Source organism: Sylvia atricapilla, chromosome 8, assembly GCF_009819655.1.
Source record: "Sylvia atricapilla isolate bSylAtr1 chromosome 8, bSylAtr1.pri, whole genome shotgun sequence".
Classification (NCBI taxonomy): domain Eukaryota; kingdom Metazoa; phylum Chordata; class Aves; order Passeriformes; family Sylviidae; genus Sylvia; species Sylvia atricapilla.
In genome coordinates, this window is record NC_089147.1 from 3,020,320 (window position 1) to 3,047,343 (window position 27,024).

Consider the following 27,024-nt stretch of genomic DNA (forward strand, 5'->3'; position numbering starts at 1 on the left):
CAACCAGCCTATTTATGCTTCAGTTAATTCGTTAGCAGACCAAAGGCTTTGAGTTTCTTCATCATATCTTCTTAATAATAGGATAACTAAGGTAGCTTTTTCCTAATTATAACTTTGAATCAGTCTTCATTGTATCATTAACCTGCTTTTGAGTCCTTTTTCTCCTGTTTCATCCTTCTTTTTTTTAGCTTTCTGGGAAATTGTTTAAAAACCAGCGACACTGGTCTCACAGTGGTTGTCATATCTTACCTTGGTCACATCACAGACAGAAATAAAAAGGGCAGACACTTGTAAAACACCAAAAAGACACACTAAGAAAATGAAGTTGCTCCATGCCCTTGTCCAGCTCTCCTAGAGGCCCTTTAGGCCCTGGAAGGGGCTCTGAGGTCCCCCTGGAGCTTTCTCCTCTCCAGGTGAGCACCCCCAGCTCTCCCAGCCTGGCTCATGTTCAGCCTCTTGTCACCTTTGTTTTGCTGTGGCATCTCAGGACAAATGGGCAGGACCCTCCTTCTCTCCCCTTACAGGCTGTAGCTTAAAGAATTCATCAAGAGAGCTTTCACTTCAAAACCCCTGAGTTCCTCAGGGAACAGGTGGTGATGCTGTCAAAATTATTGTTTTGGGCAGTAAAATGAGCGAAACAGGAATCACCTCCTCCTGTGTCTGAGCTTCACTCTGCTGTGCAATATTTAATAATCCATCCTGACACCGTGAGGCCTCTTTGATGTGGCGGGGCCGAGGCTCATGTCAGGGTTTGGTTGAGGTGCTGTGCTGCAGCTGCACACTGTAATGAATGTTTTCCCACTTCCCGGAGCGTTTCTCCAGGCGTTGGTTCGCTCCGTGGGCAATGCATCACTGGGAGAACGGCAAACAAATAAAACACAAATATCATTTTGCTCTGCAGTGCAGCACTTCAGAAGAGACGAATTTCTGTGAGCCATTGGTTCCTTTAAAGTCTAGTGTGTGCTGCAGTGACAAATGTACAGCTTTGATGTTTCCTGCTCTGCTCGCCCGTGACATTGTAAATCAGTGTTTTGCTTTCTCCTACTCCATCATTATTAAACTTGGTGTAACTCCGGTGTAGACAAGCTGCTGAAAACCACGTGTCCCACTCTGCTCTCCTGTGTCCCAGGGGAATTATTGTGTTTGAAAACAACAGCTACATTCTGGAGCCATTGGAAGGTGCTGCAGGCGAACACAAGATCTACCGAGCGGAGAATCTGAAAATAGCCCCGGGATCCTGTGGCCACCAGCTGGACATCCCTGCCACGGGGGCTGCTGCCAGAGCCGCCTCACAGCATCCTCCAGCTGCCAGGGTAGGTGGCTGATGTGCTTTTTTTGTGTTTGTTTGGAAGCATTTCCATTTACTGCCCACCACAAGAGTCTCTGCTGAGCAAAACCGTAACCCACGTCTTCGGCGTCCCTCGGTGCCGTCTGCTGAAGTGCAGCCTTGAAATTATTTGTTAAAGCTTTATTGCTTTTCCTGGACTCTCCGTGCATAACTTGCTTTTCGCTTCCTTTTGAGCGCAGGAAAGTTTATGGGTTCATATTATGGTCGTATATTTTGGTTCTTGTATGGTTATAACCAGAATTTAAGGCTCCCTAAGAATACTGAGCAGTGTCTGGAAAAGTTCTTGCCCTCCCAAGATGAAAGAGAACATGATAGCTGGGACACTTTGCTAATACCAGGTTTGGAGCCTTTATATTTTAGCAGCAAAGTCTTTTAGGCAGACAAAACAAATTTTCAGCCTGTTATTTTACAGATGTATCCTTGGAGCTGCTGTGATGTTGGGCAGAAATGTGCTCCACGTGAGATGCATCTAATGGAAATTAGAAAATTAAATGAGCTAAAAGCCATGAAGAGGAAGTGCTGTACAAATTCATCTGAATGTCGGATAAGGATCGTAGAGAAGGCTGGGTTGGGTATTGAGGAATTATATAATGATACAAATCTGCCATCAGCATTTATTGAATGTCACACGTGGGGATTTGTACTTGCGTGAACATCTCAGTCTTTGCATCAGGTCCCTTGTTAAGGAAAGCGACCCAAGTGACACCTCTAGATATAATTATGCAATGGAATTAATTTATTTTATATTTTTAGGAATATTACATCTAGAGCATTAGCCTTTGCATGTAAAGTTATAAGAATTAAGTGCGTTTCTAAAAGTGTGTGTGGGTGGAAAACATGGGAAATGCAACTTTATGAAGGTTTCCCCAAATTATTTATGACTTTGATTGAATTCCATTGAAGCAGGCAATGCAATGAAGAAATAAAATGTGTGCACGTAACAAACTGACACAATCAAAGCCATTTGATTATTACCCTTATGGTTCTCCCATTTTGCTGGTGGCATCAACTACACCTCAAATTTCACTTTAAATATCTGAAAAATATTTTTTGCTGTGGTTCAGTGGACATAATTATAAAACCTGTCAACAGTCACATCACATGGATAGGTACAATAAATTTAATGAGTAAGTTGGTTAAGCCTCTAATGTAGGAATTTTGAAAGCTGTCAAATGTAATGTGTGGAGTGAGTTTTCAGATTTCAGTGTTGTCACTAAGCAGTCTGTCAGTGGGCACGTTGAATAAAGATGACCTGCAAAGTGGGGAGATATAAAGCTGCTCCAAATCACACTGGGTGACAGAATTAAGCAGAAATCTGGTCTGAGGTTCAGGGCATGATGAAAATATTTGGCTTCCTGACAGGTCTGGGGGAAGATTTTTGTTTGGTTTCATCCCTTGACTCTTCCCTCTGCCACCTACACAAAATTCTTATTGAGCAGAGCTGAAATGTGGAATCAGCATATCACCAAGGGCCTTTGGGTTAGACGCAGGTACAGATGGAGGGTGGGACGAGCAGCAGACTCAACTTCCCAAATCCCACTGGAGCCTCAGTGGGGCAGGACAGGAGATGCTGAGGGTGCTGCAGAGCCCATGGAGCGGGGTCTCTCTGAGTACTGGGTCATTTCTTGGCTCACTGCACCTTCAGATTGCACCAAGGAGCATCTCCCACTGAGCTCTGTTGAGATGGGACCCTGCAGAACATCTGGTGCGTAGGACAGACCTTGCAGGAGGGGAATTTTTCTCTGTAGCCACAAAGAACAAAAAAGCCATTTTGGTGGTGCTGCTGACCAGGACCAGGCAGGTGATTTTTTAGAGCACGGAGAGAGAGAGGCTGCAGTGTCCATCCAAACCGTGGCAATTCCCAGGCAGGAAAAGCTGAGGAAGGGGTGACACAGCTGCTGGGACAGCAGGTTGGTGACAGGATCAGGTGTGGAAGAAGCAGAGGAAAGACACAGTGGAACAAAACCCTTTGTCCCCCAACTCCCACGGCTGTGTCACTGACTCTTCATTTCACTTCTGAAGGATTAACTCTGCAAAGGTGAGTTAAACCTTGCAGAAAGCAAGCTGAAAGGAGCCATAATTAGGAACATTTCATAAATAAATATTGTATCCTAGGAATTCACACAGCCTTTGGGCAAATCTCAGGAACAGATTTGTTATGCAAGTCAGTCACCAGAGGCTCATGTGATTTTTATACCTGCTAGCCAATTTCTCTGCTGCTCACTCCAGTCCAAACAGTTTTTTACTCTTGGTAAGAGGGAAGTGTTTTAAACTGACTGATGTGACAGAGCTCTCCTTGGACCTTTGAACTCACATTTTACTGTATCATCTTTTCCTCTTCACTTGGAGGAGGATGAGGGGCACCTGGGAGACGCTTCTCTTCAGGACCTCATTATAAATTTCAGGATGGGAGAGTTTTAGTGTCTGAGAGATCAATTCCATCACAAACCACAGCCACGTGGCCTTTTGTGGCACCTCACTCGTGTCTGAGTGACAACACCAGGAGTTTTAAAAGATTCCACCTCAGCTCATTTGCCAGAGCCCCTGAGAAGTGTAATCCTGTCAAGTGTTTGCATCCTTGACGTTTAGTTCATTAACAGCAAGCTTTTACTCCTCTCTCCATCCATAAATATTGTCCAAATGAAACTTTTTTTCCAAGCTGTTGGAGTTTGCAACACTATTAAATACTAGTTTGAAAGTCAGATGCTAAAGATTGCATTGTTCACTTTTCTCTAATTCTTGCAAAACATCAAAATCATTAATCTGCGGATAACGAAGAGGAGCAGTTCGATAATGTCAAGAAAACTTTGTGAAATTTGGCTGGAAGGAGATGTCCAGCACTGGCTGTGCTTAGGGGATCTCTGAGTTTGCCTTGGAGCAGTTTCCCTTGGAAAGCTTTAGTCATGTTTTAGGTTAAAGAGCTTTGCTGCAGCTCAAGACATCGTGGTCACTTGTAGGTCAGACATCTGTTTAAGCCCTCTAAGTTCTGGCAGGAAGATCAGTTCTTCTGCTGAGACCTCTTTTCCCTAAATGTCCTCGTCCAGACACCAGGAGGGAATGACAGGATGGATGCTGCTGCTGTAACTCACAGAACTTTTACAGGCACTAATAGGTCACTTCAGTTTAGGGGAGCAAAGGAGCTGTGGTGTGTTTTGTACTCTGACAAAATCATTTCACTTTCTTCAGTGATTTTGTTTTCTCAGTTAAGCATTATGATTCTTTCAAGCCTGCATTCTATATGAATATGCAGATACAAAATGAAATGTGTGCCTTCCATTTTTCAAGTATTAATTTGCTTCCCCAGACAGTGACATTTAGTTCTGCTTTTTTTTTTATTTTATTTTGGGGTTTTTCTTCCTACATAATTCATCAGTTGACTGCTTGACCTCTTCTCTGCTTCACTCAATATCCCTTTATCTCTCATTTTTCTTAGCAAGCAGTTTGTCTATTGTGTGAAATGTTTGTTAGAAGTTACCTCATCTCTCCTTTAAACGTGCCTTGGAAATAGCAGAGGTCTTTCTGCTAGAGGGGATATTCTCCTGTGAGGAAAGATAACTCAAACGTTTCAACTGCAGAAAGCTGAAAGGTTCAGAGAGATTTTGCACCACTCTCTCCTGCTTTCTGTGATCAAATCCTGAGAGGTTTTGTGAGGAAAACTTCCACGAGGAGGAATAATACACTATACAAATTTGTATGTAGTAAAATCTTGGTAAAATGCAGGAAACCTTAGACACTGTGTGTTTCCTCTTGCAAGCACTTTGTTGTTTCAAGGCTGAAAATAAAAGGAGACTTTTCATGGGGGTTTTTTTTGGGTTTTTTTGACAGTACAAGAGGGAGACTCTGAAGACAACGAAGTACGTGGAGCTTGTTATTGTGGCAGATAATCGCGAGGTAAGGAACTGCAAAATAAAAAGTTATGTGAGCAGGAGAGGGGCAGCTCAGTTCAGTTACCATGGTGCTGCAAAGAAGGTGCTGCAGTCAATAATGTGATGGTTTTCTGAGGTGAATCATCCTCCCTAATTAGGGCTGAGCAAGGGAAGGAATTATTGAGGTGGGACAATGATGGCACTCGCTTGCAAAATTTCTTGCGATACTTCAGAAGGAGTTTGACTCTGAAATAACAGCGTCAGGATGGAAGAGGAGGCAAATATTCATTCCTTGAGTGAGTTAAGTCCTCACTGCCATTCCCTGTGCCCCCAGTGGGGCTGTCAGTGCTTCTGAAGCAGTGCTTGGCCATCACATTCCGTGGAGCACGACTGCCTTCCTGATGGTTTGCAAAGAGAGCTTCAAAATACCCAGCCCTGGCTGTAAAAATGTTCCAGTGAGCTGAATGGCAAAGATCTGAATCTTGGCTGGAATTATTTTGCTGCCTTTTCTCTTTTTTTCCCTTGAATGCTGCTCCTCAGGGAGTTGCAATCACTCTTTGCAAGACCTTCTAAGAGAGGAACTTTTCCCCAAGCCACCAGTCCTGAAAAGACCCCTGTGTAACACTTGGAGATTTTAAAATCTTTCCACGAGAACCAAAATCCCCCAGTCTGTGTTTCTTGTGGGACAGCCTGTGGTCCTGTGAACCCAGCAGGAGTCTGCTGGTGGATTTTGGCTGCACCCTAATTCCCAAACATCCCTGATGTGCTGCCTCTTGGGGGAGACTCTGTGACATTTGTGCTGCTGGTACATTGATCCTTTACGTTCCAAGTTTCAGAGACAAGGCAAAGACGTGGAAAAAATTAAGCAGAGGCTGATAGAAATCGCAAACTACGTTGATAAGGTAAGAACACGAGGATTGTTCCCCTTTTCCCAACCTTACCACACTTTCTGGAGGATGCTGAAGGAGCTGACCCTGCAGCTTTCCTGGGACTCCAGTATTCCACAGCAAAGCTTCTCTCCAACCAGGAAAGGCAAATTTAAACCTTAAATTCACTTGCCTTTTGATACACGAAGCCATGAGCTCTGCTGTATATGGGATGTAAAGATCTATTCCTAAGAAAAAAAGCCCAATTTAGCCCTGAGATTTTATTCACCAGGGAAGTGGGTGGGGATAATCACTTATGGAACAGCCTATAGAAAAAAAGAGGATTATCTTGAAGAGGAATTCAGAGAACAAAGTCATTTGCAGCAACAAGGGAAGGCCCAGTTGTAAGGCCAACAAAAGCCTGTAAAAAAAACCAGTTAATAAAATGTGTAATCCAAGGAAGATGGCAGAATTAAAAACAAGGAAGCAGAGTTGATGGCTGAGTGAGAGCAATAAGAGAGAGACATAACCTGAACTTTTTTAGGTCTTGAAATAATTCCTTGACAGTAAACAATAAAGGCTAAGAGTCCTCTAGAGTGGTTTTTGAACAAATTAGAGTTTATGTTTGTTGGGCTGCATGGCCAGAAAATATTAGGACTCTAGTAGTGAAATTATAACCGAGAGCATCTTAATTTGTCTGAGAACTTATCAAGTGATACTTCAAGGGCAGTAGCTCAAGGAGAAGCATTCCTGATTAAAAACAAGCTGCTGGAGACACCTCTACCTCATCCATAATTGTCTTGCTGACTTATTGCCAGAGGACAGGTGTTTATATGTTACCTGCTCAAAATTAATTTTGCATTTTGTAATGTATTTTTTTGTTTCATGCCTAATTTATGCTCAGCAAATGCCGACGTTATGCAAATGGCTGGAATGCACAGGAACAAGACAAAGATCTACTGGGTGTTTTCCTCAGCCTGTCAGGCAGATCTGGACTTGATCAATCCTTGACTCTTTCCTCACATTACTCTCACATTGGAATTGTTGTCGTGGCTCTGCTGATGTTGCTCTGGCTCCCTTCTTGCAGCAAAAATGGCATTTGCTGGTGGGGGAATAGATAAAATCACTTGGTTTTATCTGCTCTGTGCAAGACTTGATGGCCCTGGCTCATTTTCAGCTGTTACTGTGAGCACAACACAGTTCCTCACCATCTGGAATTGGAGTAGGACACGGAAAAGCAGGAAATCCCTGGATCTCTTGGAGTCCTTATGGGTACTGAGTTGGGTCAGAACTGTTTTCTGGGAGTCTTGGGAATATTTTTTCTCAGTCCTGTCAGGTGTTTTTCCCTGAAGAAGAAATTGGTTTAACCTCTAAAGGTTATGAAAGGTTCCTCAACCTTTCATAAAGAAAGAATGCATTATGCTTTTATTGGAATATTCTAATCTGAATATCCTCATCTGAAATGGTTTTTTGGACACATATTTCCTACTTTTCTCTTCTCCTTAGTTCTACAGGCCACTCAATATCCGAGTGGCCCTGGTGGGAGTGGAAGTGTGGAATGACATGGATAAATGCTCCATTTCCCAAGACCCATTCACCAGCCTGCATGAGTTTCTGGACTGGAGAAAGCTCAAACTCCTGCCTCGGAAAGCCCACGACAATGCACAGCTGATCAGGTGGGCTTGACTCTGGGTCTGATACCCGCGGGGATTTGGGGGATTTGGGGGATTTGGGGGATTTCAGGATGGCTGTGCTGAGTCCTTCCCCAGCTGCCAAGCTGCTGGAAGGAATATCTGTGTTCCTGAGGGTTTGCCTTTCCCCTCTGCCAACATCAAACCCAAAACCACCCTTCAGCTTATGCTCCAGGTGAGTTTCCTTTCCCAGCCCTGGTGCCTGAAGCCTGTCCTGGGTAAAACTCGTGTAGAGCAGTGGGTTGTATTCACCTGCTGCTTACTCAGGGTGTGAATTTACAACCAGTAAACTGGTTGTTTGACTGGCCTCAGTCTAAACTGCCACTGGAAAAGCCAGTCCTGCTCTGACCCTAATGTGGAGCCTATTTCTTAACAAAAAGACTTTATTATGCCTTAAAATGCTGTCTAATTTAGACAATTCATTTGCATTCGTGGTTTAAAAATTAAACCAAAAACCTATTTTACCCTACTGCTTTTTCTTGGAATAAAGTAATTGAGTAAAGGTCCCTGTCAACACAAACCAGTCTGTGATTCTGTGAAAGGAAAAGCACTCTTAAAAAAAAAAAAGTGAGAGCAACACCTCTTTCTTGAATAGGTATTATTTTGATCAATTGACTATTCTTTATACTGAGCAGATAAACACACCTGATGTCCCAGTAATTAAAAGGAGTTATTTACTTCTTACATTACCTGAACAAGAATAAATTGAGCCTTTCCAGACTGTCCCTCCTGAGATATTTGATTGCTCTATATGTATAATAACACTTTGTTTGGAATTATTGCATTCAAGGCTGTGCATCATCACAAGTAGCACATAAACTTCCCCTTGCATTACAATAACCCTTCTTTGAGTTAGGGACATTATTTTTATGCCTGTTCCCAACTTCAGTCAGCAGAAACAGAGGAAGGGAAGAAAGGTCCTGTTGCAGCAGTAAAAACAAAAGAGGGTGATCCAGTGGGGCTGATTCAATGAGGGTGATGCAATGGGGATCCAATGGGGTGATCCAAGGGGGGTGATCCAACGGGTATGATCCACTGGGGGATGATCCAGTGATCCAGTGGAGGTGATCCAATGGGGGTGATCCATTGGAGATGATCCAGTGGAGGTGATCCAACGGGGGTGATCCAATGGGTATGATCCATTGGGGGGTGATCCAGTGGAGGTGATCCAATGGAGGTGATCCAGTGGGGGTGATCCAATGGGTATGATCCATTGGGGGATGATCCAGTGGGGTGATCCAATGGAGGTGATCCAGTGGGGATGATCCAATGGGTATGATCCATTGGGGATGATCCAGTGATCCAGTGGAGGTGATCCAATGGGTATGATCCATTGGAGATGATCCAATGGAGGTGATCCAACGGGGGTGATCCATTGGAGATGATCCATTGGGGGGTGATCCAGTGGAGGTGATCCAACGGGGGTGATCCATTGGAGATGATCCAGTGGAGGTGATCCAATGGGGGTGATCCAATGGGTATGATCCATTGGGGGATGATCCAGTGATCCAGTGGAGGTGATCCAGCGGGGGTGATCCATTGGAGATGATCCATTGGGGGATGATCCAGTGGGGTGATCCAATGGCTGTTCCAAGAGCTGAGACCCTGGGGCTCAGTTCAGCTAAGTCAGCACAGCCCATCTGGGGCTTTCCATTGCTTTAGGCCTGCAAATGTCAGGAGCAGGAGCGGGGTCTTTGTTGGAGCTTGGCCAAAACACAAAAGTGGGAAGGACAGGGAGGTGTCTTGGCCCTGACTGGTGACTCTGTGTCTCCTCTCCTGCAGCGGGGTGTACTTCCAGGGGACCACCATTGGCATGGCTCCCATCATGAGCATGTGCACAGCAGAGCAGTCTGGAGGGGTCGTCATGGTAAGTGGGGCAAGCCCAGCACTCCACCTGGGGTGACACCACCTCAGGCTCTGCAGTCCTGCCTCCTGAGCCACAACATCAGCCCCCATTTGTCCCACCTTCCATCTCCCCATTGTTTATATCCCCGTTCAGATTGCTTGTAAATGATAGTTTCCATAGTGACAAAAAAACCCCAAAATACTGCATTAAAATATAGCAGGGCCTCTTTGCAAGGAGTTTATACCTCTAATTGTTATTGCACCAGGTGCCGAGGTGCTGTGAAGGAAGAGAACCAGAAGATGTATTTGTTATACACTTGGGTATTCTTGTGTTACAGGCAGCAGCAGTCTATCCTGAATCTTTTATTATATTGATTTTATTCTGTATTTATAGAGTTTCCTGTGTTAGGCCTTATTTTCCATCTTTGCAGCAGTGGTTTTATTGCATTGCCAGACAGAGAACAAACAATGGCAGCATTTATTCCACCTGAGTCTCTCCCAGGGTATTTCTGTTGTTGTTAGGTGCAAGACATGGTGAACACAAGAGCAAACATCTTGTCCAATTTCCGGAAGGGGTTCTGATGTATTTTCTTTCTGATTTTATGTTTATTTTTAGATTTCACCTTTACAGTGTTTTGTGCTAAGACGGAGGGAAGAGGCTTTAAAACGGAACACGTAATTTGGGAAAAGTTGTGTCAAAGTTGGAGAAAAGACAAAGGTTTCAGGCTCTTGGTAGCTTGAGAAGCTGAGTCTGTAATTGCTGTCTGTGACAATTATTCCCTGGGTACCTTGGGGAGAGGTACAAAAGGAAAAGAAGGGAAAAAGGGAAGAAGGAGCTGCAGGAGTCTCCCAGTGCACCCCCAAGTCTTGGTAAAGGCACAGATGGGGCAGACAGCCCCATTTTATCTGTTTGACTCTCAGCCCTGCAGTCACTGCCTTGGCTTTATCTGCAGTCAGAGATGCCCTTAATGATGACTTTTTTGTCCTTTTAATTTTTAACATAAGATTTAAAATACTCCACAGTGTAATTTACTGCCAAGTCAGTTCTCTTCGCTCTGGAAACTGGCATTTTGAAGATAAATAATTACAAACAGTTCACTCCAGTAACAAGAAAACAAGGATCAGCATTTCTTAAGAACATTCTCATAGAGAGGGGACTGATTTATATGTCCAGGAGAAACCCAGGGTCTGTGGATGAATCCTGACCCAGGCTGAAGCTTCTGTCAGTGAACTTAAGCTTTTGAGGTGCAAATTAACTTGAAACTTGCACAGAATAACCAGGAATGTTATCTCCAGCTCTTTAAGCAAATCCTCAAAAAGGAACCAAATCGAAACGAGGCGAACACTCACCCCAAAACCCAAAAGTGCAGCTGCCCAACCATCCCCTGAGTTAGCAAAGGCTGATTCAGGCAGAGACAAAACATATTTATAAATGTTGGTACCTGTACCCTGGCCCAGCTGCCCAGGGAAGAAGTGGAGGCAGTCCCCATCCCTGGAGGGATTTAAAATCCATGTGGATGTGGCCCTTGGGGACATGGGGCAGTGGTGGCCTTGGCAGTGCTGGGGAATGGTTGGACTCCATGATCTTAAAAGCCTTTTCCAACCTAAAAGATCCTGTGACTCTGTGAAAGAATGAATCACTCCTAGCCTGGGAAGGTGAGGGCTCAGGTGTCCCAAAACTGCACAAATGAACATTTGGCCAACCTCATAATTCAGCCACTTTCTCACCCATCCCACCCCCAGCACTCAACACCCAAAGCTCCCACACTCTAAAACCTGCTCTGGAAGAAAAGACAATGAGAGACTGCGTCAGAAATGACATTTGAATACAAAATCTGGAGTGACTCTTGTCTGATGTGATTTTCCTGGTTCTTTTTGCAGTTAGTCAGCTCTGCTTTATGATCTAAATTCCTCTGTCACGCCTCCCTGGGAGCCTGCCTGTCTCTTTTCCATAGGGCTGAGCTCTCTCAGTGGGTGACACCCTGTCTCCCATTAATTTCCAGAGGAACTCAAAGCAGGGAGAGCAGCCATGTGAGTGTGAGAAGCTTTAACAAGACCTTTATCATTCCATTTCCCTCTGAAGTTTCTGTACTGTCATAGAAAAACCAAAGAGAAGTTGACATTAAAGCAAGACTTTGACGTGATTCAGTCTTCATTCTTCTGTTTCCAAAGGTTGCCCACTGAATTCATGGATTTGAAAGTAAAATATTTCTGAGAGAAGAGGAAAATGACTTTTTATCTGGGCACATAGCGCAAGGGAGAAGAGTTTTAAACTTAGAGAGGAGAGATTTAGATTGGATATTAGGAAGGAATTGTTCCCTGGCAGGGCTGGCACAGGGTGCCCAGAGAAGCTGTGGCTGTCCCTGGATCCCTGGAAGTGTCCAAGGCCAGGCTGGACAGGGCTTGGAGCAGCCTGGGACAGAGGAAGGTGAGACTGGATGATTTTTGAGGTCCCTTCCAACCCAAACCCTTCTGTGGCTCTCTGAACCAAGTGACCAAACACCCTCAGAGTACCAGGAGCAGGGCATTAGCCTCTTGGAGCTGTAGGTGACAGTATTTAATTATTAGGATTTGATTTAAACCCCAGCAGAACGAAGCAGAATTCAGCTGAAAGCAGCTGCATGTTTTGTGCAACAGCTTATAATGTCTGAACAGTAGATGGCTGCTTATTCAGTGGTTGTGAAATGTGTTTGGTAATGACTTTTACTGCTCAAGTTCACTTTGAAAGACCCTGGTGGAATAAATCAAAGTCACATTGCTATTCATTTCTTCAGTCCTTGTGATACTTAAACGGGCTCAGTATCAAATGGAACATGTCACTGTTTGTTTTGATAATCTTCATTTATGCTGTCTTCAAATAACCTCTTTTGCTGAGGCATCACATTCCTCCTTTTAAAAACCCTCTCCAGAAGCTGATAAAATTGCATTCCAAGTGGATCTGAGCAAGTAATGAGAACTGCATGGGCTGGAATAATTGTTTGCCTATTCAAGTCCCAAATTACATTTCACATCATTTATTGCTCCACTTCTGGAGTGGACTGTGTGAATCCTGGTTTTTAGTTTTAGTTGACAGCTCCAGAGTATTCAGAGAAATATAATCACTGCTCAGTAAGTGGAGGAGATACTGGGGAAATAAAGGAAGTCTGAGCTCAATTTGCTGTGTGTCTGTGTAGCTCAGTGAGGAGTTTCTGTCCTGACCAGATAGCCCAAATTTTCAGGCATCATCCTGTGAGTCAGTGGTAAATTATATGGAATTATTTTGCTGTTTTCTTAATCTGCAGCGCTGCATTTTTTACCATTTGAGTGAGAGGTTGTGCTCTCTTTATGACCTCGGGTTCAATTACACTGAATTCTCTAACTGTTCCATCAATTGCTGTGTGCACAAAGATAAATCCATCTGTATCAGACTAGATAAATCCATCTGTATCAGACTAGGATCTAAATAAGATATCTCATTATGTAGGTGTTGTGCAGGACAAACTGCACACAAAACTGGCTGTCACGAGACTTTTATATAAAGATTTTTAAATTGAAGGGGGAAAAAAAATTAAAAAGAGACATTTTGGGAAAAGATAAAATTCTTCTGAGCTGATTCCAGTCGCAGAAGGAGCAGTTTAGTGGTTCAGAATTACTGTATTCTCTTCTTGATTTTGTTTGCTGTCTGAGAAATGATTTACTAAAAAATATTAGCCCAGACAGATGAAAGAAGAAACTCCTACGTCTACCCCAAGTCATTTATTAAGGCCTCCATTAGTACACAGATAATGCTTTAGACAGTTTTACCTCTCACATCTTTTTAGTCTGGAGTTTGGCTTAGATGATGCTGAAGGAGTTATTTGAAGTGAATATATTCATGCACGCTTCTGGAGCAGGCAGCTGTACACAGTAATTCCATTTACTGACTGATAAATGGTGGATCATGCATTTATATTACATGTTTATGCCTTCAGGGAAAGCTTTCTTACAAGTGTAGAGGTTTTTGGTTTTGTTTTTTTTTTTTTTTCCTTCAAGGAAAATGATCAGTGTGGAAAGGTCTCTTACTTGTGGTTAAGCCAAAACCATCATTCTGATCAGCAGCCTGTAATCAAATCATGCAGTGAATTTCTCAGAAATGATTGTCCCAAAAAATCAGATTAATGTTAAAATTTCAAACTGACACTTTCAACATTTAGAGTATTCACGGGTTTTGTAAGAGGCCATGGAAGATGTTGGCTTGCTTTGGCCTTTCATTTTAAAAAGGAAAATTTTTAAAGGTTCTTGGGTTTGTTTTTTTTTTTTTTTTACAAGTGAAATCTTGGACATTCTGATATTAAAGAAACAGTCTGAAGCAAATTAAATAGACTGAGCGAAATCCCTTGCTGCATTTTTAATCTGCCTCCTGACAGGAAAGATCTTCTCACTTCTGCCTCATCACACTCATCCTCACCCATAAATTACTGCCCTTTCCATGACTCTGTGTCTGGTGGCCTCCCTCTGCTGGGACTGGGGACTTTGGGGGGATTTACTGAACAGCAGAATTTTAAACCCCAATAAAGAGATGTTCACAGCTGCTCCACGGTTTCAAATATCTAATGGGGAAACTGGGTGGCCGGGAAGGCTGGCCAGAAATCCCCACTCTGCCCCATGCATGGGTGAATTGAAAATGGACTTTATTTAACTTTATTTAACTATTTCAGCAGCAAAGTAACTTCAGCTGCTGAACTTACAAAACTTGCAAAATTTGAAAGGACAGGCAATAGCACCTCAGAGAGAGAGATGTGTGCCTGGAGTTGGGTTTAGATGCTGAATTGACTGGCTCTCCTGTGGATGTTTTTTTTTTTTGCAGGATCACTCAGAGAACCCCCTGGGTGCAGCAGTGACACTGGCTCATGAGCTGGGGCACAATTTTGGGATGAATCACGACACGCTGGAGAGGGGCTGCAACTGCAAAGCATCCACTGATAAAGGGGGCTGCATCATGAACCCCTCCACTGGGTAAGTGCCAGGCTGAGGCTGGCAAAGTGCACCAGCTACAGCTGCACTGGGACCTCTGTGGTTTCATTTTCTGCCTCAGCAACACTCAAAGATTTAAATATATATATATATATTTTTTTTTTTTCCAACTCCTGATAAATTTTGTTGCAGTTATCCTGCTCAAGCTGAAAAAAATTAAATGTTATCAGGGCACAACACGTGCTGTTGCACCTTTCTATTTCCAGGTTAGCAATGTAAGAGACAAAAGTGCTGTAAGCAACTGGTTAATTAAAGAAAAAAACAAAACAACAATATGCAACCGAACAAACTGCATTGCAAGTGTTTAATCAGAATTTCACCTTCTCTCGTCTTGCCAGCTGAGCATCAGCCACAACAGGAGATGAGCCAGGACTGAGATGGGTGTGTAGGAAATCCAGTAATGCAGGAAATGCACTCTCAGACTCTCTGCAAACCCTGTCTGGTGCAGAGCAGGTTTTAGCTCTGCACAAACTTTTCCTGTGAGCCTGGAGCAGTTTCAGCATGTGAGCAGATGAACTCTGCCAGGCTGGGGGGATGAGGCTGTTCTGTGTCCAGAGGGAGATGTTCCAAGAAAAAGAGCTCAGAAACGTGGGAAATAAACCCCAGTGAAGCTGTGGTCACTGCTGTGAGTGCAGGGAGCTGGCCCCTGATCCTGGTGGGTGCCTCCCAGCTCAGGATACTCCCTGGCAGCCCTGAGGGGTGGCTCTGCTGCTGGCACAGGCACAGTGCCAAGGGACACGGGGACTTCAGGCACCCTGGGCACAGTGAGCTCTCACTGCTTGCAGGGATGTGTTTGGAATTCCTGTTGAAACTGGAGCAGATGAGGAATGAGTTCTCCATGTTCAGGCCAGGACTGGAAGGATTCAATTGTAGTAAGATTTGCCAAAGCTCTCTGATGGTAATTCTGGGCCAGGTGCAGGAATCAGACTGCCTGTGACTGGAATCCAGTCAGAACCAGGGAGGCTCATACCTGCCAGCAGTGGAGATACAGCTGGATGTGCCTTAGGACAAGAGGATGGTCTGGATGTTCTCTGATGTTCCTTCCAGCTCCAGTGCTCACTCTGTGTGCCTAAAGTTCGTCTGTTGCTTAAAAACCCCTTCTGGGAATTGTGAGCAGCTCTCCCCCTGCCTTTTCCAAGACTGCAAGTTTCTGGGAAAGAAGGGGAGCAATGTGGGAGAGGCCAGGGAGTGTTGGGCAGGGTCGTTCCCCGCTGGTCAGCCCAACAGCAGCCTTGGAATTCCTTCAAAGGCAGAGCTGTCACCCTCCATCAGGGCAGAAATCAGCCTCGTGGCCAGCGGCCAAGCACAGCAAGTTGGGAGACAAACAAAAGAGAGTTGAGAGAGTGGAGGAGGATGAGAGGGATTTCTACAGCCTGGAAAAGAAAAAAACTCAGCTCTTTGGAGACAGTAGGTGGTGATATCCCCATGGAATTGCATCCTGCACAGGTCAGGGCTCTGTGCACACTCTGGGACAGAGTGAAGGGGAGAGGCTCTGAGCTCCTGAAGGAAGCATTCCAGCTTCTGCCAGCCCAGCTGAGTTACTGGTTCTGCATCCAGCTGCTCCATTTCGGGATAGACACAGGGATGCTCTCAGGACAGAGCTCATCTGGTGAGAGGGACATGAAACAGCTCCTTCCTCACTCCTCCTTTGGATGTATGAGATCCTGTCCTGGGTGCTGGATGTGCCAGTCCAGACACGGCTCAGGACAAGGTCAGAGCAAGGCTGTGCCCACTCAGTGCTCCTCAGGGTGTGAGGAGTTGGGTATTTCATTCCTCATCCCTCGGGGATGGCTCCAAGCAGCTCAGCTCCCCCTCTGGGGTCTGTGTAGCCCCTTCCTTGAAGGCTCTGCCCACCCCCTGCACCCCAAAAAGTTTGGGCAGGGGGGAACCAGCTCAGTCTTGGGATTTGCACCAAGCTCTGCCTTCAGCTTGTGCCTGAGGAGGAGCTGTGGCCTTCAGAGCCCTGAACGTTTGCTCTGGGTATTGATTAAGGAATGGGAACTTTGCGTTTATAGCCCCAGGCTTTGTCCTGATGCTGTGCTGTCAGTCTGCGAGATAAATCTTCCTGGGGGACACTTCGTGCCTTGAGCCAAGCTGCATCTCACCCATTTCAAATTAACACTTGGAATGTTTAATTACCCAGCGAGTCTCACCAATAGCAACACTCCCTTGAGCAGCATTTTTGAAGGAACAGTGAAAAGTTTTCCTCTCTGGAAGTGCTTGTCTGTTAAAGGAAAGCCAAATGAATGTTCCTTATCCCAAATGTACTCTGGAAACAGCCAAAAAAGTCAAAACTAAAAGCATCCCGTGTCTATTTAGAGAGACAACCTGCTCTCAGTGTACTCACTGCACTGACTCTGTGCTCTTCTAATTGGTTTAAGGTAGATTTAATGAGTGGAATTTAAAAAAATCTAGCTGAAATTAGTATAAAAAGCACTGAGAAGTCTTTATCTCTTGTCTACAAAAATAGGAAATGTCTAAATTATACCAAAAAAGGCCTCTGTGAATTTAACTTCGGAGTCAGTGGCGTGGTCATGCACAAAAAAGAATGTTTTATGGCTGTTGATTTAAAATTAATTTCGTCAATTATTATAATGTCTTTCAGTTCTTCTGTTTCAGTTTTTGAAGAGGTCCTGGAAATTATGTCTTGGTGGGAAAAAACCTCCCAGCATCAGGGTGGGATTTAAACTCTGTTGGATCTATCCTTTAATCCCTTTCCTATAATTTTTATTCTTAAAAGATACCAGCAAGATGAGCACCAATTGTGTGTGTGCTACAAATGTCTAAAGACCTACTACTTTAGCAAAGTGTATTTTTTTGTAACACGAAATCAAGCACAAAACCCCACAAATTTGTGTCAGTACAGGACTTTTAGAGATTCAAATATTTGCTATGAAAATCACACAAATCCTTCTGTAGAAACGGGAGGGGGGGTTCCTATAAAATACTCTCAATAAGGAATATTTAGTACTAAAATTAGTATTCAGAACTAAAATTAGTATTTGGTGCTATGGAATATTAATATTTAAATATATTTAACAGTGATACTAACCATATCAGGAAGGAATATTTAGTACACATTCTCATCTTTTTTTTATCTGTTGTAATGATATTGCTCTAGTTTTTAAAATTGTCTTGTGCACAGACTGCTGCAAATGGAAAAGAAGGAATATTAGAGAGATTTGTGAATCTTTTCACTGAGGTCTCATTTATGTGGAAACTGAGGGCCTGGGCTGAGCCACTGAGGCCACTTCAGTGTTCCACTTGTTTTCCAAATATCTCCCTGAAGTGTCACCTCTTAGGAGTGAAAATACTCCTCCTGCCAGGTAGATAAATACCAAAGAGTTCTGGTGCTGCCCCAGGCATTGGGCTGGATTTATGCCCTTGCAAATGTGAGCAGAATTTAGCACTGCAGAGCAAAATGCTGCCAATTAGCAGCACTTGTTTATTTAATAATTCTGGAAATGCACTTTTTGCATGTCCTTCTTCATCAAAATTGAGCACAGGGGCCTCCAGGGGGTTTGAAGTCCACTAAGAAGTCGAAATATTGAGTTTGAGATTTTGGTTTTTTTGAGTCGAAATATTGAGTTTGATATGTTTGAGGGTTTTTTGGGTTTTTTTGCCAGCCTTAAGGGAAGCAAAATTCTGATAGTCAAGTGTTCTCCCCTCCTGTACACTCGAGGGTTGAACCTCCCCTCTCCCAGGTCCCTGTGTCCTTGAGTGCTCTGCTCTCGTGGCTTCCACGCCGGTGCTCCACACAGGGAACTTGTCTGCAGGGAAGGGAGCACACTGCAGAGTTGTTCTCCTTTCCCTCTCACGGGGAATGCTCCTTGATGCCTTTCCTTTTCCTTTTCCTAAGTGAGGTTAATGAGAGGAGGAGTCCCCCAAGGATGGGCAGTTTCACCCAGCCCATTCACATCCTGATCCTGATCCCTTGGGAAGGTTGAGCTGGAACAGAGACTGGACAGAGCCAGAGAATAAAGTAGAGATTTATTAAAAGGCTTTTAAGGATTCACCTTGGGCAGGACAAGAGCCTGGCCAGGGGCTACACCCAGGGTGGACACAAAATAGTCACAAAATGGACCCAAAATGTCTAACCACTCATGAGGTCTCACACTTTTATAAGTTTTGGTTCGTTTGCATATTGGGGTTGAATTGTCCAATTCCACCTTCAGAATATGAGGTCTCATCCTTGTTTTCTCTCTTCAGCCCACCCTTGGTTGTGCTTTGGGGCTGAAAGTTGTCCTTGGTGTGCAGCAGGAGAAGGATTTGTTTTGTGTCCCTGCTGTGTGCAGAGCTGAGTGACACTGACTGTGAGCTCAGAGCTGAGCCCTGGGCACCACAGAACCTGGGATACAGCACAGAGAAAACTTAAAGCATCAATCCTGGAGCTGTCTTTGCCCTTTGGGATGCCCATACCTGCAACAACAAAATCCCCTTTCACTGGTTCCTGCTGGAAGCGTTTCCTCCTCCCAGGTTCATTCCTTGTTGCTGGATCATCCCAGCCAGGGCTGATGGAAATGGCTCCCAGGACAGAGCCCTTTGTCCCTTCTCCCTTCGCCTTCCCACAGACACCAGCTGGTGGAAAAAGGGGAAAGGGCTGTTCTGTGGTGTTCCCTTCCAATCCCCTTTGCGCTTGGATATGGGAATGGTGCAGATTTTTCTCAGGTCTGTCCTACTGCCCTGTCTCCCAGTGATTTCTCTATACATTTGAGATGGAACATTGATCTGGAAGGTTCTCCTCAAAGCACACGATGGAGAAAAGATGAAATAAATGCAAAATAATTAAAAACACTTAGGAAAAGATAAATGCTGTATGGGCTGTTGTTTCAAGACGTGTAATGAGTGGTAAATATTCAAGAAGTGGAAAATCCGGTGTGTGAGAGAGCATGGCTATTGACATTTTGCTTAACAAACTCCTGAATGAAAGAACATCTCTTGGGAAACTTTTATTTAATCTAGGCCCCCAGCAAGACCTGGCTGTGCTCTTTTCCAAGAGTGCCAGGGCATATTCTGATTGAGATCCCTTGGTGACACACAGGAAGGTCTGGGCAGGCACAGGAAGGAGGAAACAGTCTCTTTAGGACACTTCCCCACACGACAACTCCCTTTTCTCATCTTCCTTCTGTGTGATGCTCCTTTTGAAGAGTCAAGAATGAATTGAACCCCTCTCTCTGCCTGCCTTTTTTTCCCCCCCTGTTCTTATCTTGGATCTCGTGTTCCCATTTCCAATTTTCACGGCCAGAATTTAAAGTCACTCCGTGTTTCTCTCTCACTCAGATTTTTAAATTGAATTTACTCAGATAAATATGACTGTGTTACAGGGCAGTGGGGCCTGGGCTGTGACACTGCCGGTGGAAATTCCTGGTTTGTGCAGTGATGACCATGAGTGGGGAAAAAAAGGAGACATGAGATCAATTTAACCTCTCAGCTATAGATGATTATGTTAGAGGATTTTTATGGAACGGTGCCTCATGGGAAAAAAAGAAACAGCTAATTTTGAGTAATTGCCTTTCAGTACACCATTTCACTTTAATTATTGAGTTTTTGGAGGCAGGGTCTGGGGGGAGGAGACCAATTAGGAACACAGAAAGAGCACAGAGTAAAAATCATACATAGGAAAATACGGGTTTGTTCACTGCTGTAATTTGGAGAAGACATTTTTCTAACCAATCCCAAAAAAAAAAAAAAACCAAACAAAAAACAAAACAAAAACCCTTACGCTGTTATCAATAAATTTTTAAGTAAAATTAAAACCTTTATGCTAGAATTAAATCAGGGAGGCAGTGAGAAGCTGCCTGTTTGTGCCTGAGAGTGAGAGCAAAGGTGATCTGTTCAGACTCAGCTGAGTGGTAGTCCCAAATTAAACTAATGACTTGAATTTAGCACTGCTGAGGAGAAATGGGGAGAAGATAACCATGGGAAGGACCATCAGGTGGGCTTCTTCCAGCTTATTCACTGAAAAAGAGCCTCAGCAGTTACTGGGTTTTAATTCCCTCCAGGAGCAATTAGATATTCTGCACTGAACACTGAGTACATCAGTAGTAATTAAGGTGAGATAAAATATTTAAGTGGGAACAGAGTGGTTTTTTTGGGTTTTTTTTTTTTTTTTTTTTTTTTTTTTTTTTTTTTTTTTTTTTTTTTTTTTTTTTTTTTTTTTTTGTTGGTTTTTATTTTGGTTTTTTTTGGGGGTTTTTTGTTTTGTTTTTTTGGGTTTTTTTGAGTTTTTTTGTCCTGAGCAATAGTACCAGATGTCTGTGGGGAGCTCAAAGTGACACCGAGAGTTGCACAGGAGACACAGCAAATGTGAACATTCCTTTTGCCTCCCTGGGGATGAGCTGGCCCATGGATCTGTTGTAGAAGTGGTCCAGGCAGCCCAGGATGAGCTTAGGAAATGTTTGTTCCTCACAGGCCAATTCCCAAGATTTTCTTGACAGGGAGCTCTGCTGCAAGTGAGGAACAGTTCATTTGACGTTTTGCTTTCATGTGTTGCCTTCAGTGGCCAAGGAAGGGTGATCACTCTTTATTTTGTGCTTTTTTATAACTAAACGCCCATTTCTGCTGGTTTTATTGGCTCCCCTCTATTGACAGCCTCTGTGGTGGCAGATACATTATCAGAGACATCTAAAAAAGCTATTTATTTGTTTTCTCTTCCTGCCCTCATTCCCATTTCGTGCTTGCTCCATGCTCTGGAAGGTCTTGCTGATTTTCCTGGTCTAAGGGCTCTGATTCCAGCTCAGGAAGATTCCTCTGGAGTTTGGGCTCAGTGCAAGGGCAGGGCTGGCAGAAGCTTTGGAATTCACATGAGCTGTTAATGCAGGAGCCCAGCATCAGAATAATCCCTCTTCCCCAAACTCTGGTGTCCCAGGATCTGCATCTTCCCCAAACTCCTGGTGTCCCAGGATCTGCATCGTCCCCAAACTCTGGTGTCCCAGGATCTGCATCTTCCCCAAACTCTGGTGTCCCAGGATCTGGATCTTCCCCAAACTCCTGGTGTCCCAGGATCTGGATCTTCCCCAGACTTCTGGGGACCAAGGATTTGGATCTTTCTCAAACTCCTGGTTTCCAATAACCTGGATCTTCCCCAAACTCCTGGTGTCCAAAGATCTGGATCTTCCCCAAACTCTGGTCTCCCAGGATCTGGATCTTCCCCAGATTTCTGGGCACCAAAGAGCTGGATCTTCCCCAAACTCTGGTGTCCCAGAATCTGTATCTTCCCCAAACTCCTGGTGTCCAAGGATCTGGATCTTCCCCAGACTTATGGGGACCAAGAGTGTTCCCCAGAGCCCCTGAGGTGTCACAACCTGGATTAGTTAACACTTAATTCCTTAATTAAGTGTTTGTCACAGTTGTGTGAATTGTGTCTGTGTGCAGGTCTCTGTCCAAAACCATCTGCTATTTCTGGTGCAGATACGGCTTTGGGAAGAGAAACTGTGCACCCAAACCCCAACCTGGTTAGCTCCTGTAGGAACAGGGTAAAAAACTGGCCTGTTGTATCTTCTGAGGGCAGCTAACAGGTTCCCACATGAAGCTGTGTTGGGAATGTTGGGTTAAAGGAGCTTCTCAGTCTGTTCTGAGGGTGAAATAGAAATGCACCTGTAATAAGAAGGGATTTGTCGCGTGAGAATCAGTAAAGAAAACACATAAACAATCTGAGAACAGATAGATTTGATGGACAAGTCAAATGTCTTTTACTAACCAATAGGATAATTAGCAAGAAAGCTGTTAACCAATTAGAGGTTTGTAAAAACTGCACAAAAGGCAGCGTGGGGCCGTAATGAAGAGAAGCCTTCTGAACTTTTATGGTGTCACTCTGTGATGTGACTGTCCTGACGTGCTCCTGGTGCTGCTTCCACCTCTGGTGAACTGGAGCAGCATTTTTTGGGAGCTGTGTGAAGATCCAGGTGATGGGAGACACCCAAACAAAAGGCAAGGTTTGTTTGTGGAGGCAGGAGGATGTGCACTGATGAGGATTCCTCAGGGATGTGCCTGGCTGTCCAGGAGTGCAGCTCTGCTGGTGGAATTGGGCTGGGTGAACAGCAGATCCTTCTTTCCTTCCCCAGGGCAGTGTCTGGGGGAGCAGCACCCCTAATTAAAGCGTTCCACACTCCTTTGATGGTGCTGAAGGTCTCTGCTTCCCTGTGGATCCCTCGTTACCATTAATGAGCTTTTAGGGGCTGCACATCAAAAGCAGGCCAGTGGCAGCAGTGCTGATTTTACACTGCACGAGTGAATATTTGTATCTCACAGGGTGGCTGAGGGCTCCTGAGAGCTGCTGGCATCAGTGGGTTGGGGTTTTAAAGGGTTTTCTGAGGAGCCTTTTTATTTTGTCACCTGATTTCGTTTGGTTTGTGAACTGCCATGGAAAAAAAAAAAAAGATTTATTTAACTACTTTATAAACATGTAGTTAAATAAATAAAGCACAGTGAAAATCTCTTCAAGACGAGTTGGGAAAGTACTAATCACTTGTGCCGTTTGTTGTATTAAGTATTAGCTTCAATCACTTTCCTCCTTTTTTGAAAAATGATCTCAAGGAAGCAGAACATGAGGTCACCCTCGTTTTGGTCATTCAGAGGCTGAATTGGAGATCTCCAGAGGTGAAAATGCACACCCTCCAGAGACTTCCAGAGCACAGCCAGGTATGCCATGAAAACAGCATCAACTTGAAGGAAAAAACCCTTTTCCCAGCACCTCTCTAGATCTAAAAAAAAAAAAAAAAAAAAAAAAATAAAGAAAGAAAGACAAAAGGTCAGAGTGAAATGGCAAAGAAATCAGAAACAGAGTGTGGGAAAGGACACTTTAGTTTACTGAGTGGTTCTTTTTTTTTTTTTTTTTTTCTTGTAGACGACTGGCAGCATCTTGTAGCTGCGGAGCTGTTAAATGTTAGGTAATCAAACCATTAGTAGTTAGCACAGAATTTCCTGACCCCTCTCAGTCGGTTTTCAGCTGTTCAGACCTCACTTTGCATTTTTCTGTCTGGCAGCTTAGAGCCATTAAACTCTGGAGTCAGCAGAACTATCTGGAATTACCTCTGTTACAATTTGAGGAAAATGAAATTATCTTTCAGATGTAAACAGTTTCTAATTAAACTCTGAAGCTGTTTATGTTTCCAAACCAGTCTGAGCTGAGCTCGGCACAAAGACAGACTTCTTTGTTGTCTTTTTCTTTTTTTAATAAAGTTGATATACTGATGTAATAAATTACTTGTGACAGAGCTAGGTCTGTTGTGCCAGCAGTGCAACTGCTTTTTTTTTAAAATAAAACCCAAAAAAACCTTAAGCAACATATCCCTCTGCCCCAGTAATTTAGCACATTGCATTCTGGTCCTTCCTTGAGTAGGAAACAGCCACGAGATTACAGAATAGATTTATGTCAGTCTTTCCCTTCACTCCAAGTAGCCCCACATCTGCAGTGCATTTGGCTGCCTTTTTTTTTTCTTTTTTTCTTTTCTTTTTTTTTTTTTTTATTTTTTTTTTGTTAATAATTTCCATGCCTGGCAGAGATTTTTAATTTTTGTGATAAATAAGATCTGCGTTGAAGAATTAGTAGCGTTGGTTGAAATCCATTTGGTTTTTCCCAGTCCTTAGCAGGAGCGGGTCACTGTTAACAATTAGCACACAAAACTATGGGGGCAAAAAAAAAAAGAAAAAGAGATAATTGGGTTTTATTTCCTTTAGTTCAGTAGATCTGCTGTTGGAAGGGGAAATATTTGCCTTTGCTGGTGTGTCCTCGAGGAGAACTTGCCCAGATTGACAGCGTGACTTTGCTGTAAGTGAAGCTGACAGGGAGAGAGGTGACTTCTCAGATGAAAACACATTTTTACTCCTGGTGTGATTATTTATAGCAGATACTTAAAGGACAAGCAGGGAGTTTCTGCCATGAGATGTAGCCACTTCTCCTGGCCTGGATGCTGGGATGAGAGGGCTCAGCTGCCTTTTGTCTTGTTGCTGTAATATCCATAGGAAATACAGCTCTGAGAGGGACATTTTTCTCCTGCAGTGCTGCTCTTGCCACGACCCATGAGAACAAATCACATGAGGGCACTTTATCTCGGCTGTTTCATCAAAAAAAAAGAAAAAAAAAGAAAAAAAAAAGAAAACAACCCCCAAACTTTTCGACCTGCAGGGAGAATGAAGCACCCAGTGTCCAGTTTTAATTGGTGTTAATGAATTCCAAACTCCTGGCTTAAAAATGGAAACATACCTTAAAGGGCAGATCCTTGAGGTGACACGAAAGCTGCTTTTTGAACCTGTGCTGGATGCCCAGGAGCACCTGAAGGAGTGGATGTGGAGGCTGAATCCCTGTAATTAACTGGTGCCCACAGCCTCATTTGCCACAGTTGTCATGGGGATCACAGAGAGCCCTTTGTGCCTGGCATAGATGTGCAAAAAGTTGAAAGTTTTACCAGACAATTCCTTCCTGCAAGTCGTTCTTGATCTTTTTCTGATCTCAAAGCTTGTCATGAGGTGCTGGGCACATTTTACTGGGGGGGTTCTGGTGGCAGCAATGCAGGGAGGCTGCACTTCTGCCTTTGCACATGAATGGCACAGCCCCAGCCTCTAAAGTCACCTATTTTAGAGTAAAGGCACTGAAAAAGAGAGAGGTGAGGTCACTTTAGTGTCCTGGAGAGCCTTTCTCCAGACTTCCAGCATGGAAATTGTGTTCCTCCCCACCCCTGATGCTCTCCTGGCAGCCAACCACCACCAGGTGGGAAATCCAGAGCTTGAGGAAAACTCCCAGGGACTTCAATAAAGCCAGGATTTCATCGGGATCCATATAGGGGGGGCGTTTTTTAGGTTTATTAAAAGCATTTCATTCCTGTGAGTGAAGGTTTTAATTTGCTCATTAAGGATCCCTAAGTCTTAGATCATGGCTGGATCCATCCTGTCCTCATGGATTGAAATAATGAAATAAATACAACGTGGCTGCTGATTTTATTTTGCTCCAGCTCTGTGAAAAAGAAAGGGGAAGGCAGAAAAAAGTGATGCCTTGTTATTATATATTCAGGATTTTTTTAAGAGCTCCATTTCCACTCATCTGAGGTGGTTTAGGTGATATGAGATAAAGAGCTTTTTTTCTCAGAGCAGAAGCAGGGAAATTGGGAATGCTGGGGAAATTCAAGCTGATTTCTGGCACTGTTTTTCCTCACTTATCTTACCTTTGGATCTTCCCAAAGAACAAAAAATTGAGCCATGCTGCTTGCAGGTCCGATCCTCGTGTCTTGGAGCCCTGATTTATTAAGAGCTCAGGTAGTGCAGATGTTAAGTGAAATCAATATGAGCCTGTCCCCCAGGTATTTATTATTCCCAGCTTTTTGCAGGGCTCAGGTTCTTTTCCCCAGCACCCACATCTCACCCAGTGGCTTTTCCACGCACTTCATTCTCTGCTCTTGCCAGTGGAGCAGCTTGTCCACAGGCTCCATCCACAGGGCTGATCCTTGGGGCTTGTCTGTGCCAGGAGCTGGACTCCAGGATTCTGTGGGTCCCATCCAACTCAGGATATTCCATCAAATCCCTTCTCCCTGGCCTGGGTTTCTCCTGGGTGGGTTTAGCCCTGTTTGGGGTCCATTTCCCTTAACGTGGTGGTGTTTGATCTGCTCACCTGAGGCTTCTCCTCACCCAAATCCACCTTCTGAGCCTCTTTATGACGGGTCTTTCAATCAATCTGATTCCCAAAGTCAGATTTATTTTTTTTTTCATCCTTGTCTGCTCCTGGCCCGTTTAAAAAAAAAAAAATCAATTCCAAGGTTTTTCAAGGGAGAAAATTAGAATGTAATTTCCTGGAACAAAAAGCAGATTGTAAAATCATGTTGGGAACTAACCAAAACACCTTTTCCCTAATCAGAAATCAGCGGGAAGCTGATCTCCAGCAATGGTTTGGACCATTTGTCTTTATTTGCTCGTCACATGCTGAGGATGTTGTGTTTTGTGTGACAAATTTAAACTCAGGGCACTCTTGGTTGTGCTCCTTATCCAGATTTTCCTTCACTGCCGGGAGCTGCTGGCAGGCACAGGGTGTCTGCATCCCAATTTTCCTTAGCCTGGGACCAGACCTGACCCTGCCTTTTCATCCCTCCCTCTGCTGTGTCTTTGCCTTTCTTTTTTTTTTTTTTTTTTTTTTTTTTTTTGACTTTTCCTGTAGTCAGCATTGGAAATTTGCCTCAAATTCTAAGCAGTAGATTGTGAAACCTGAACTCTCAGCAATCCAGCAAATTTTTATTAATGAGGTAGTGGTCTAAAAGGAAACAGAGCAAAAGATGAGCCAGAGGCAAATTCAAACTGATTATAGCTCCTTTCCTTGGCTGTCTGGTTCCCAACAGGAAGAACAGTTGTCTGAGTTCAATTCCCATGGAGCTTTTGCAATGCAGATAACTCCAGCACAGAGTCAGGATCCTGTCAGGGGTGATAAATTGGTT

At 43.9% G+C, this 27,024-nt stretch overlaps 1 protein-coding gene across 1 annotated transcript in view; it reads left to right on the forward strand.

Annotated features, from left to right (window-relative positions):
• The window catches only part of ADAM12 (ADAM metallopeptidase domain 12), a 160,331-nt gene that overhangs the window by 97,208 nt on the left and 36,099 nt on the right, over positions 1–27,024 (forward strand). The window contains exons 6-11 of the mRNA XM_066324428.1: positions 1,130–1,313; positions 5,174–5,239; positions 6,045–6,116; positions 7,587–7,756; positions 9,554–9,638; positions 14,442–14,590. Coding sequence (XP_066180525.1) covers positions 1,130–1,313; positions 5,174–5,239; positions 6,045–6,116; positions 7,587–7,756; positions 9,554–9,638; positions 14,442–14,590 — 726 coding nt within the window. The remainder of the gene's footprint in view (positions 1–1,129; positions 1,314–5,173; positions 5,240–6,044; positions 6,117–7,586; positions 7,757–9,553; positions 9,639–14,441; positions 14,591–27,024) is intronic.